Source organism: Microcebus murinus, chromosome 23 (genome assembly GCF_040939455.1).
Source record: "Microcebus murinus isolate Inina chromosome 23, M.murinus_Inina_mat1.0, whole genome shotgun sequence".
In the NCBI taxonomy this organism is placed as follows: Eukaryota; Metazoa; Chordata; class Mammalia; order Primates; family Cheirogaleidae; genus Microcebus; species Microcebus murinus.
In genome coordinates, this window is record NC_134126.1 from 16,097,659 (window position 1) to 16,110,658 (window position 13,000).

Here is a 13,000-nt window from a genome sequence, read left to right on the forward strand (position 1 = left end):
TAAAATAGTTTAAAAAGGTATTCTGTAGGGCACATAATATATATAATGCTATAAAGAATTAAACATGTTAGGCTGGGCGCGGTGGCTCACGCCTGTAATCCTAGCTCTCTGGGAGGCCGAGGTGGGCGGATTGCTCGAGGTCGGGAGTTCAAAACCAGCCTGAGCAAGAGTGAGACCCCGTCTCTACTATAAATAGAAAGAAACTAATTGGCCAACTAATATATATAGAAAAAATTAGCCGGGCATGGTGGCGCATGCCTGTAGTCCCAGCTGCTTGGGAGGCTGAGACAGAAGGATCGCTTGAGCCCAGGAGTCTGAGGTTGCTGTGAGCTAGGCTGACGCCACGGCACTCACTCTAGCCTAGGCAACAAAGTGAGACTCTGTCTCAAAAAAAAAAAAAAAAAAAAGAATTAAACATGTTAAGATGCTTAAGTGTCTTCAGTTAAACATTAGAGAATTAAATATAGTCCAAAATTCAGTTTTATATTATAAAACTTATAATACCTAACTTGCAATACCAGTTTAAAATGGTAAGGGAAAAGATTCTGAGATGTTGAGAAGACATGCATTTTTAACTCAGAATGGTTTGAGATGAAAGGTGTAAATTTCTATATAATTAAAGAATGAGATTTTTAATTATTAGATCTATATTTTTATTAAACTTCAGCATTTGTTATGTCATAAAAATAAGCCTCTAAAATAGCTTGTCACTAGAATGACTTCATAGAATACTAGATCACTGTCTCATAAAGATATTACTCTATACACAAAAACCTAGCATATTCTTGGCATATACTTTTTCACATTCATCTTTCCTAAAAAAATCTGATGAGAAATTTTAAAATAACACCCAGCCTCAGAAGGAACAATTCCCCTCAAGAATAACTGTGGAATTAGCTCCTAATTATTTACTAACGTAAGAACTTCTACAACTTTAACTTGTATCTTTCCAAACTTATCACAGTTTAACCCCATAAAAAATAAACTGGCGAGCAGAAGCTGAGGTAACAGAAAAGATCAATAAAGATAATAGGAGAGATAACTACTACCCTCAAGTCAGTTATTCTATGACTGTAAACTGTGCACATATATGCATAAACATGCATGCACACACACAGAGTAAACATGCTCCATTGTTTTACTAGTCCCACTCTAAAGGCATGACATAAATAGAAAGGAAAAGCTGTGTTGCTCAAACTAATTATGGACTAAGGATTCACTGAAGGATGGATGGATATAAAAATACATTGGGGGAGGAAAGCATGACAGAAAAACTTTGACTAAACCAATATTTGTGATTCACAGTACTAAGGAGACATACAGACATAGTAAAAGATCCATCATAGGGTAAATGTGAGCTAGACAAAGGAAAATTTTGGATTAAAATATAAAATAATCACAATATATATTATCAAAAGCAAAAAAGACATATATAATAGGGCAGGTTATCATATTAGTTTTATTTTTTTTTTTTTTTTTTTGAGACAGAGTTTCGCTTTGTTGCCTAGGCTAGAGTGAGTGCCATGGCGTCAGCCTAGCTCACAGCAACCTCAAACTCCTGGGCTCAAGGGATCCTTCTGTCTCAGCCTCCCAAGTAGCTGGGACTACAGGCATGAGCCACCATGCCCGGCTAATTTTTTCTATATATATTAGTTGGCCAATTAGTTTCTTTCTATTTATAGTAGAGACGGGGTCTCGCTCTTGCTCAGGCTGGTTTTGAACTCCTGACCTCGAGCAATCCACCCGCCTCGGCCTCCCAGAGAGCTAGGATTACAGGCGTGAGCCACCGCGCCCGGCCATCATATTAGTTTTATACTCTGCAGTTTGAAATATCTTTCCTTAAAAAAGTTTTCTGTGATTAAACTTAAGGGTTAATTCATCTTACCTTCCACAGAAGGTGCTTGGTCCTGAGCTGAATACAGCATATCCTTGAAAGCCTAATAGAAAGAAAGGAAAGCAATACATGAAATCCTGAGTAAGCTTTATATAGAAAGCATCTGAATCTAAACAATTATTTTTCAATATCCAGACAACTACATATAGTTCCCTAAATTGAGAATTCAGTGAAATACTTCAATTAACTTTTATAAGCTAAAATCCATCCAAATATTATACATTCACATCAATCCAGTATTGTCCAATCTTTTAAGAGAAGGGTGAATTTGTACATTTTAAAAATTAAGGAACATTTGGAAAAGAATGAAAAATCACCTGAGAGATCATAAACTCTCTTGACCAAGAAAAAAACAGTACAAGAAATCTAACAAAAGTCTTAGAGAAATACACTGGAACACTGCGTAAGGAAATATGGAGAAGTGGATACAAGTATTATTTTTAATTGTGGTAACATATAAGTAACATAAAACTCATCATCTTAATCATATTTAAGTGTACAGTTCAGTAATATTAAGTACATTCACACTGTTGTACAACCAATCTCCATAATTCTTTTCATATTGAATACAAATATTTTTCATTGGAGGTCTAGAAAGTCCCCCATAAGAGTTCAAGACTATAAAAAGACAGTACTGTTTTACTGGATTTTATCCGCAACCACATAGTATATTAGCTAACAAACATATTTAGTTAACTTGGATGGTTGTAGTTTGGTCTCTCAATAAATGGTTGGGGGACAGGAATCAGAAGCATTTCTCTATCTGTCTAAATGGTAGAATCAATTAAGTGGATAAGGCTCCAGAGCTGTTGAGCCAGCCATAAACTTTATCCAGCCCCATAACCTTCAAAGCTTCAAATACAATCTAAACACTGATGATTCCCAAATTGGCCTACAGCAGGATCCCTCTACCTTGGTAAGATTGGCATTTGGGAGCAGATAATTCTTTGTTCTGGGGGGCTATTCTGTAGATTACAGGATTTTTAATAGCATACCTAACATCTACAGACCCACTAGATGCCAGTATCGGCCCACATATATCCCTAGTTGTCACAATCGGACACTGCTGCCAAATGTCCCCTAAAGGCAAATCCCTCCCCAGAACCACCAGCCTTACAGTCATTCAAGCATATAAATACCAAAAAGGAAGAAATAAATTTCCAGAATAGCTCACTTAAAAAAAAAAAAAAGACAATACAAGTATTCAAGTCTAATAAATTATATTGTTCCCAAGTGAATTTACTATTTCTTTTCGATTAGTACCAAACTGTTAGATCCATAACTAACCAAAGCTAACAATATATAGTAAAAAGATTTCCAGTGAAACAAGGAAAATTGAAAATTATAAATCAATGCCTTTTTTGTTCATTTTAACCCATGTTTTATAAAAATGTAGGAAAATTTATATATATTTTAATGTCACATATGTTTACATCTAAAAATATTTAATAAGATTCACTACTTATATAGAATTTGAGGCAATACAGTAAGCCAACTGAGTAATAACAAATAAATATTTCATCTTTGTGTCCAGTTTCTGGCTTAGAGCTTCTAAAACCTTTGGAATTTACTGTCTTTAACATGCCAACGAGACGGTTCAATGGGTGGAAGAGAGAGAAAAGGCCCTAGACAGCTTCAGGATGGAGGCTGGTCACCAGAAAAACCAAGGGATTAGATAGTTAAAGCTTTCGGCCCTATCTCCAGACCTCTGGGGAAGGGAGAAGGGCTGGAGATGGAGTTCAATCACCAATGGGAAATGATTTAATCAATCATGCCTATATAATGAAACCACCTTAAAACACCTTAATCATCAAGGTTCAGAGAGATTCCAGGTAAAAATATATGTCTTCCATTTGCCTGTTTCTAAACGGTATCCTTTACAATAAATCTGTAATAGTAAGTTATAGTGCTTCCCTGAGTACTATGAGCCCTTCTAGCAAATTATCAAACCTGAAGAGAGTGTTGTGAGAAAACTCCAAATTTGCAGTCATCCAGGCAAAGTGTGGGTAGCCTAGGTACCCTATTTGTAGCGGGCATCTTAAGTGAAAGCCCTTGACCTGTGGGTCCTGTGCTAACTCCAGGTAGTTAATGTCATAATTTAATTGAACTGTCAAACACTCAGCTACTGATAGAAAATCGGTTGTTGGTGTCAAGAAAAAATACAACACATGTGGTGTCAGAAGTGGTATCACAAAACATCATACCATACAGAACCTTTCTGGAAAACCTTTATTAGTAACCACAGTTTTTATAAGATTACATTTGAAGTTCAGCCTCATTTTTACAGAGTATTAATTCTTAAACTTTTTGTATTTAAAAGCCCTATGTGAGTTATGACAAAAGTATGGAACTTCTTTTAAGAATAATGTATATACACTCAATATTTTCTTTATAATTTCAAGTGTTCTCAGGGACCACTAACTTCCAGATAAAAATAAGAAGTTAGTCCAGAAGATCTTACCAAACATCAGAAAGTCTTTATTTCAGTTCCCAGATTAGAATTTATAAATTCTATATAAATGCAGAGTGGTAGTCATATTACCAATCTTCAATAGGATATTTAAGAGAGTAAATGGACAAAAATTGCTGAAAGCAGAGTAAATCTCTAGAAGTTAAAATATTTTTTAGGCCGGGCGCTGTGGCTCACGCCTGTAATCCTAGCTCTTGGGAGGCCGAGGCGGGCGGATTGCTCAAGGTCAGGAGTTCAAAACCAGCCTGAGCAAGAGCGAGACCCCGTCTCTACTATAAACAGAAAGAAATTAATTGGCCAACTGATATATATATAAAAAAAAAATTAGCCGGGCATGGTGGCACATGCCTGTAGTCCCAGCTACTCGGGAGGCTGAGGCAGAAGGATCGCTTGAGCCCAGGAGTTTGAGGTTGCTGTGAGCTAGGCTGACGCCACGGCACTCACTCTAGCCTGGACAACAAAAGTGAGACTCTGTCTCAAAAAAAAAAAAAAAAAAAAAAATATTTTTTAAAAGGAGCAGAAATATGTAAGGAGAAAGGGAGAAGTAAATCTAGCCAGAGATTAGTTATAGAAATAAATCTTATCATCGGAGCAAGTAATATCAGAGACTCAAATGGTTGAATGAAGTTCTACTTCTGGCATATACCATGTTTCCCCGAAAATAAGACAGGGTCTTATATTTATTTTTCAAGAAGACACCCTAAGGCTTATTTTTAGTGGATGTGTTATTTTTTTTAAGTACAGTGCAACAATCTACATTTATTCAAATATAGTTAAGTCGTCTTCTTCTGGAACATCATTATAACTCTCCAAACCCCATATTCCATCCTGAATTTCTTGCGACTCGATTTCCTTTAGAACCATTGGCCCCAGTCTCTCATGTCAAGCAACAGAGCTCTCATTAAATGAGCAGGGCTGGCTTATTTATCAGAGATCCAGTGAGCACTGGGTCCAATCTGCACAGTGGAGCAGAAATGATCTGCATAGGATGGCCCGGACCTGACAGGGTGAGCTGACCTTGTTGGTGGGGCTGCCAGTACCTTTCCAGTCACGTCTGGGATAGTAGCTGTCAGGATGGGGCAGATGAGAAGGGCTGCTCGTCTTCTTTATTGCTCTGCAACGAAATGCATGGGTTGTGCAGATACGCTGTGTAGCCATGCCCATCACTAGGTCTTCTTTTCCAGGTAGGGCTTACATTGCAAATACTTAGAAATCCTGCTAGGGCTTATTTTATGGGTAGGTCTTATTTTTGGGGAAACACGGTAACAGGAATGGGTACCAAAATTAAATAATGCTATCAGAAAACCAAATAAACTATCAATGACTAGCAAAGTGACTTGGTACACACTAGGAGCTCAATAAATAGTTCCTGAATCCAAAAGGTTTTCTTCCCTAGAGAAAATTACTTTAAAGTTGATTAATAAAGCACACTAGATAGAATCTCTTGACATGTAATAAAAATGAATTTAATTTACTAAAGGAAAGTTTACCAAATCGAATTTTTTCAAAGATGAATTAAAATTTTACAGAGAGAAAAATGATAGTCTTCATTCTGATTATAAAACTGAATTATAATTTCATTTAAATCAAGACAAATTTCAGTGAAATAATAGGCAACTCTTTTTGCTTCTTACTACCTCATTTTCCTCTAATTAAGAGACCTCTATGCTTTTGGTAGTAACAGTATCTAGAGACCTCCATAAATAAAGATACCATGCTATACCTGTACAAGAGAATAGCCTCCAATCTGGAACAAGGGACAAAGAACCCTACAAAGTATTGTCTATATTATTACCTGTGGATTGTTTATGAGTCACCCAGAGCACTTGTCTGGCTGAATTGGGAGTAGTACATCCAAATCATAAAACAACAAATTCAATGAGCTTCCTCAATTCGTGCTGTTTTACTTTTAGGAAATCAAACACTTTATATGAAACTCTGAATTTGTAGAGTAAATAAATCAATACATATTCACATGCATTATAAAAGTGTTCTTTGATTTCCAAAGGATTAAAAGCAATCCTTTACATCAGCATCTCTACTGCAATCTGAGCTTTAAATATTTCTGTTATGTTATTGAAATATATATAAACACAAACTAGGAAAAAACTCCCATTACTTACAACAACTAATATAACAGGCAAATCTTACAAATTAAATCCACACATAACCACAAAACCAATGCCATTCAACCAATAACATTTACATGACAGGAAAAAAGATGCTGCTTTGCTGAAACAAAATCTCACACTGTAACATGAATACAGTGCTCACTACCAATGTACATGTTTTTTTGAGCTTTGGAATGCCTGTATTACTGTATCAGATGTGATGCAATTCTGCAAGTACTTGTCTCTGCAGTGAGGCAGCATAACAGAGTGGTTAGGAGCTATGGAGTCAGACAATGTGTATGAAAACCAACTAATTAACACTTACTAGGTCTGTAACCTTGGGAAAACAAACTTCTCTAAATTTTGGTGCCATCATCTATAAAATAGGAATAGTGACTGCATATACCTCACAGGTCTAACATGAGGATTAAAAACTCTTAAAACATCCTCACTACTGCACTTGACTAGTCTTCAAAAATATATATTTTATTTAAAAAAACAAAAAACTCTTAAAACACAATATTAATTTCAAATCATGATCATACATGAAGAGTAGTTAGAACACTACCTAGAATATAGAAGATGCTTTAAAAATGTTAGCCAATAGAATGTGAACTACCACAAAATTTACATCATAGAACGGGCTGCAACATCTGACCCTCTGTTGGGGACCATACATCACTTATACATTAGATAAGCTTCAGTTCTCATAAGCTCCTTATAGAGTAGTATATTTCTATCTAGAGCCAGTAAGACCAAACAAACACAAACACAGGCACTGCAATCTCCTGGCATTATCAGTTCACTAAATGGTCATCTAGATGATCTAGAATATGTTCCTATTTTATTTTTGGATGATTGCTGACATAAAGACACAAGATTTACATTCTCCTAAGAAACCTACAGACTCCTAAAAAAAGACATGCAGATCCCAGTTTGATTATGCTTTAAATAATAAGGTCTCCTAATTATAGTAAATTATTCAATCTAAAAATTACTTAAACTTTGTACAATATGCCTATTTGTACAAATAGGGTATAGTTCAAACTTAACGTGTATATTTCATGAGAACACCAAAACAAACTTCTTACATACATTGTTAATTTGTAATGACTCACAATAAATCCCTAATTGCCTTTCCAATGCACAAATGGGTTTCAAAGACCATTTAAAGGAGATCAGAAGCTAGAAAAACTCTTAATTTCTACCAGCTCACCACTAGTTTCATATATAACATACTGTAACTATTATCACCACCATTAATAAAATATATAACCTATGTTGCTCTCATTCACTTCAACATTCATTCAAAGTTAGCACATTGCAATCTACTGGATTAATAAACAATAAAATAAACACAAGTATTTGAATAGGAAGGGCAAGGAATATTTGTCCTCGTAAGCCTTTAAAAGAGCCATAACCCCTGTTAATGTTTAACAATTGAATAAAATTTACATCGGATATTTTTTTTATCTGAACAACTTTTCCAAATGGAACCCATGAATAATAAAATTTACACATATTCTTAAAAAATATGTGCATTATGTGCTGATGTACAGCACTCTAGAAATATTCTCCAATTATCTCTTTTTCAGTTTCCACTTCCTCTTGTTGTATTCGCTTTTTAACTTATTTCACCAGAGATACTGGGTAGTCTGTGAATAATGTGCAGTTACGTCTGACATGGTTTCTTTGTTTTATCATCTAAAAATCAGTAACGTTTTCCTGATACTAAAATGCCAGGCGTGGTGGCTCACGCCTGTAATCCTAGCACTCTGGGAGGCCAAGGCGGGAGGATCGCTCAAGGTCAGGAGTTCAAGACCAGCCTGAGCAAGAGCAAGACCCCATCTCTACTAAAAATAGAAAGAAATTAACTGGCCAACTAAAAATATATAGAAAAAATTAGCCAGGCAACCTGGCATATACTTTTAGTCCCAGCTACTCCGGAGGCTGAGGCAGAAGGATTGCTTGAGCCCAAGAGTTAGAGATTGCTATGAGCTAGGCTGATGCCACGGCACTCTAGCCTGGACAACAGAGTGAGACTCTGTCTCAATCAATCAATCAATAAAATATCTGAGACAATTTTGTATATGAAATTATAAACCTCAAAAGAGGACACCTAACATTCTCAGGTATACTAAATAAAGAATCAACATCCTAAATAATTTTCATTTCTAATCCAAAATAAACTAACGTAGGTGTGGTTTGGAAGAAGGTTATTTGTGTTTTTTTGCTTTTTTGAGACAGGGTCTTGCTTTGTCACCCGAACTAGAGTGCACTGGCACACTCATAGCTCACTGCAGCCCCAAACTCCTGGGCTCAAGTGATCCTCCTGCCTCTGCCTCCCTAAGAGTGATCACAGGCATGAGGAATCATGCCTAGCTCTAACTTTATTTATTTATTTATTTATTTATTTATTTATTTATTTATTTTATTTTTTTTTTTTTTGAGACAGAGTCTCACTCTGTTGTCTGGGCTAGAGTGCTGTGGTATCAGCCTAGCTCACAGCAACCTCAAACTCCTGGGCTCAAGCAATCCTACCGCCTCAGCCTCCCAAGTAGCTGGGACTATAGGCATGCGCCACCACCCCCGGCTAATTTTATACATATATATATATATATATATATATTTTTTTTTTTAGCTGGTCAATTAATTTTTTTCTATTTTTTGTAGAGACAGGGTCTCACTCTTGCTCAGGCTGGTTTCGAACTCATCCTGACCTTGAGCGATCTGCCCGCCTCGGCCTCCCAGAGTGTTAGGATTACAGGCATGAGCCACTGTACCCGGCCTATTTTTGATGATAGAAATAATCTGTAAAGTTAGTAAAAACTTTACACAAATTCTTATAGTCCAATATATTAAAATTTAAAATTAATATACTCTTGTCTATACTTAATCTAAAGCCTATCATTTACTAGAAGCATTAAACATGAGTCATTTTCATGGAATTCAAAAGTACCCAGTCAGCAAGAGGCAATTCAATATGAAGAAGTTGCTACATTAAATTTTTACTGAATGCATTAAAATTCAATATATGTTAAATGTATAAAATATATGTAATGTATAATAGAAGGAACTAATTTAAGATACGTCATGTTATAGTCACATTTATAAATTTCTGCACTAACATACTCTGATATTCACTGCCATGGATTTTCTATTTCCATGTGTATGCCTCCTGAATCTGTATCTTTGGGCACATGTCAAACTAAGTCAGAATGTTCAAAATTCAATTGATCTTCTTCCTAAAGCCTGTTCTTCCATATTCTTTATCTCTGTTGATGTCCTCACCAGTATCCAAAAAACACAGACTCACAATCTCAGTCACCATTGTCTCATGCAACAAATATTATTTATTAAGTAACTATATAGTGCCAGGTACTGTTCTAGCCACTTTGGATACAACCTGAAGAAAATAAAAATCCCTGTCCTAGTGGAATTAACATTTTTACATCTTCCTTCTTTCTACCTGTGCATCTGCAGATCTGGTTCAATCAATTCCACTACCACAGCCTCTTTTGCATTCATTCTCTTCTATCCTTTTATTACCTGAACTATTTCAACAGACTCTTAACTGGTTTAACCATCTATATTAGTTTTCATCTCTTGCACACATCTTACAAACTGCTGCCCAATCAATCTTCCCAAAGCACCAGTCTGATTCTCCGGCTTGAAAACTTGCAAGAATTTCCCCATGGCCACAAAATAAAGTCCACACTCCTTCACTGGCTGCTAAAGCACACGGAATGGTCCATTCTACCTTTGCAGGCTTATCTTCCTAACTGGAGAAAACTACTTTCATTCTCACAACCTGGCACTCCAGACAAAATGAATTACTCATTTTAGAGACCATAATATTCCATCTTTGCCTCCACCTGGAATCCCCTCCCTTTACCCTCATCTTTTAAATCTAACTCCCAAATGTTAACCATACTTCAAGATCCAGATCAAATTTAAAGGATTACTCTTTGTCCTGATTCCTTCAGCTTGAAGTCATCACTCTATCTTCCGAAATCCTGTAGTACTCTATTTGAAACTACTGACAACCCTTAATATTTCCCATCTTATGTTTTAATTACATGCCATGTCGCCTGTTCCCCATATGACTGTAAGGACAGGGTTCTACCCATCTTGCTTAACTTTTACAAAAGAGGTGTGCTATAAATATTTCTAGACTTACTATCATCAATCAAGAAGTTATTAACTGTTCTTCACTCAGTAAACATCTTTGAATTATCTACTGTATATACTATGCTAGGCTTTAAACAAACAGGAATCAAATAAGGAGAAGACATATACAAATAGATAAATTATACAATATGTTAAATACTAAGATAAAATAATGAACAAAGGCATAATGAAGGCTAAAGTAAGACAGCAGCAGTAAACAAACAAACAAACAAAAACCTATATGAAATAGGTGAACTATGGGAAAGAGGGGAGATACCAAGAAGGCAAAACAGAAAGATCAGACAAACAACTATGAGCGAAGGAAATTAAAGATGTCCAAGATTTTGAGCCCAAGTGTCTTTCTTAGTGCTACTATTGGCACCTTCACTTTAGACTGTGAAAAATGAGTTTCTGTTGTTTATAAGCCACCCAGCCTATGGCATTTTTGTAATGACAGCCCAAGTAGACTAAGACCTGAGGTAAAAAGAAGGATGGTTAGTGATACTATTAATAACCAAGCTGGAAAAACACCTAATAAAAGACTTGGGCAAAGAAACAAGAGGAGTTTGGGTTGACAAGCCACTTCAGATAACCACATGACAAGTGAGATGGTGAGCAGAGAGACAAAAGTACAGATCTACAATTTGGAAGATAAGTAAGAACTAGCAGTTAAGAGTCGGAAATCATCTATACAAAAGTGATTTGAAAGTGCCTAGTCTATAGGTGAATTAAATTTCTCAGAAAGAGTGGGCCAATGACAGAATCTTTTGGAATGCAAAGCAGCAGAGAGAGCAATAAGGAAAAATCAGGCAGGCTGGGGCACGGTGGCTCACGCTGTAATCCTAGCACTCGGGGAGGCCAAGGCGGGTGGATCACTCAAGGTCAGGAGTTCAAAACCAGCCTGAGCAAGAGTGAGACCTCGTCTCTACTATAAATAGAAACAAATTAATCACCCAACTAAAAATATATAGGAAAAAAATTAGCCGAGCATGGTGGTGCATGCCTATAGTCCCAGCTACTCGGGAGGCTGAGGCAGGAGGATTGCTTGAGCCCAGGAGTGTGAGGTTGCTGTGAGCTACGCTGACACCACGCACTCTAGCTCAGGAAACTACTAAGTGAAGTATCCCAAGAATGGAAAAACAAGCACCACATATACTCACCAGCAAACTGGTATTAACTGAGTAGCACCTAAGTGGACACATAGTTACTACAGTAATAGGGTACTGGGGAGGGGGGAGGGGAGAGGGGGGTGGGTATATACATACATAATGAGTGACATGTGCACCATCTGAGGGATGGTCATGCTGGAAACTCAGACTTGTGGGGGAGGGGGAAAGGGCATTTATTGAAACTTTAAAATCTGTACCCCCATAATATGCCAAAATAAAAAAAAAAAGGAAAAATCAGGCAAATATACAGTACCACAAAAATTAAAGGAGCAAGAGAAGATTCTGAGAAGATGGCAGAGCAGAAAGCACCAACAATCTGTCTCCCTACCTAAACAAAAACTTCACTGACAAAATCTGTCTAATGTAATCATTTTGGAATTCTTTAGTGTATGGAAGCCTTGCAACTTCCAAGGGAAGGCTGGGACAGTAAACTGGAGTTAACCTCAGTCAATTTCAGCTCTTAGCCCAGTGGCAACTACCTGCCCCTCAGCCCAAACCCATGGCAGGCAGCTGTGCACATGTTCCAGGAGCAGCATGCACAGTTTACCACAGCCAGGGTGGGCAAAAAAAAAGAAAAAAACCTGTCCTCCAAATATCAGGCAGGGATCTGTGCTCTGATTATTGACTGTTGCTTCTGATCACAGAGGTACAGACAAACAGGTAGGCAGCAATTATTGGTAAACCGTGCTATGAACCCTTTCCCCTCAGGCTGAAGTGACTACCAGGGAACTCAAGTGGCCAACAACCCCTATCCCACCTTCATTTCTCTCTTCTTCCCCTTTTGGGAGTAATATATCAAGGACTATGAAATTCAAAACCATATGCACATATGGGGAAAATTAGAAAGTGATCATGCATGCCTAGAGAAAGGTGCAGGCTCAGAAAAGACCGGAGAAGGCCTTAAGTTTACATGGTAAGCTGATCCTTGGCACAAAGAGAGTCTTCAACAATCAAAAAACAAAAATAAACAAACAAACAAAAAAAAACCAAACCCCAAAAAACAATGGCAAGAGTTATTACCACATCATTAGATTCAAATGTCCAGTTTTCAACAAAAAAATCACAACACATACAAAGAAACAAGAACATATAACCCATTCAAAGAAAAAGAGTAAATCAATAGAAACTGTCCCTGAAAAAGACATGATGGCAAATCTACTAGACAAAGACTTTAAAACAACCATCT

General features: G+C 36.8%; 1 protein-coding gene across 1 annotated transcript in view; it reads right to left on the reverse strand.

Moving 5' to 3' along the window:
- XPR1 (xenotropic and polytropic retrovirus receptor 1) overlaps positions 1–13,000 on the reverse strand; it is a 185,649-nt gene that overhangs the window by 151,777 nt on the left and 20,872 nt on the right. Inside the window, exon 2 of the mRNA XM_012735368.2 lies at positions 1,886–1,937. Coding sequence (XP_012590822.1) covers positions 1,886–1,937 — 52 coding nt within the window. The remainder of the gene's footprint in view (positions 1–1,885; positions 1,938–13,000) is intronic.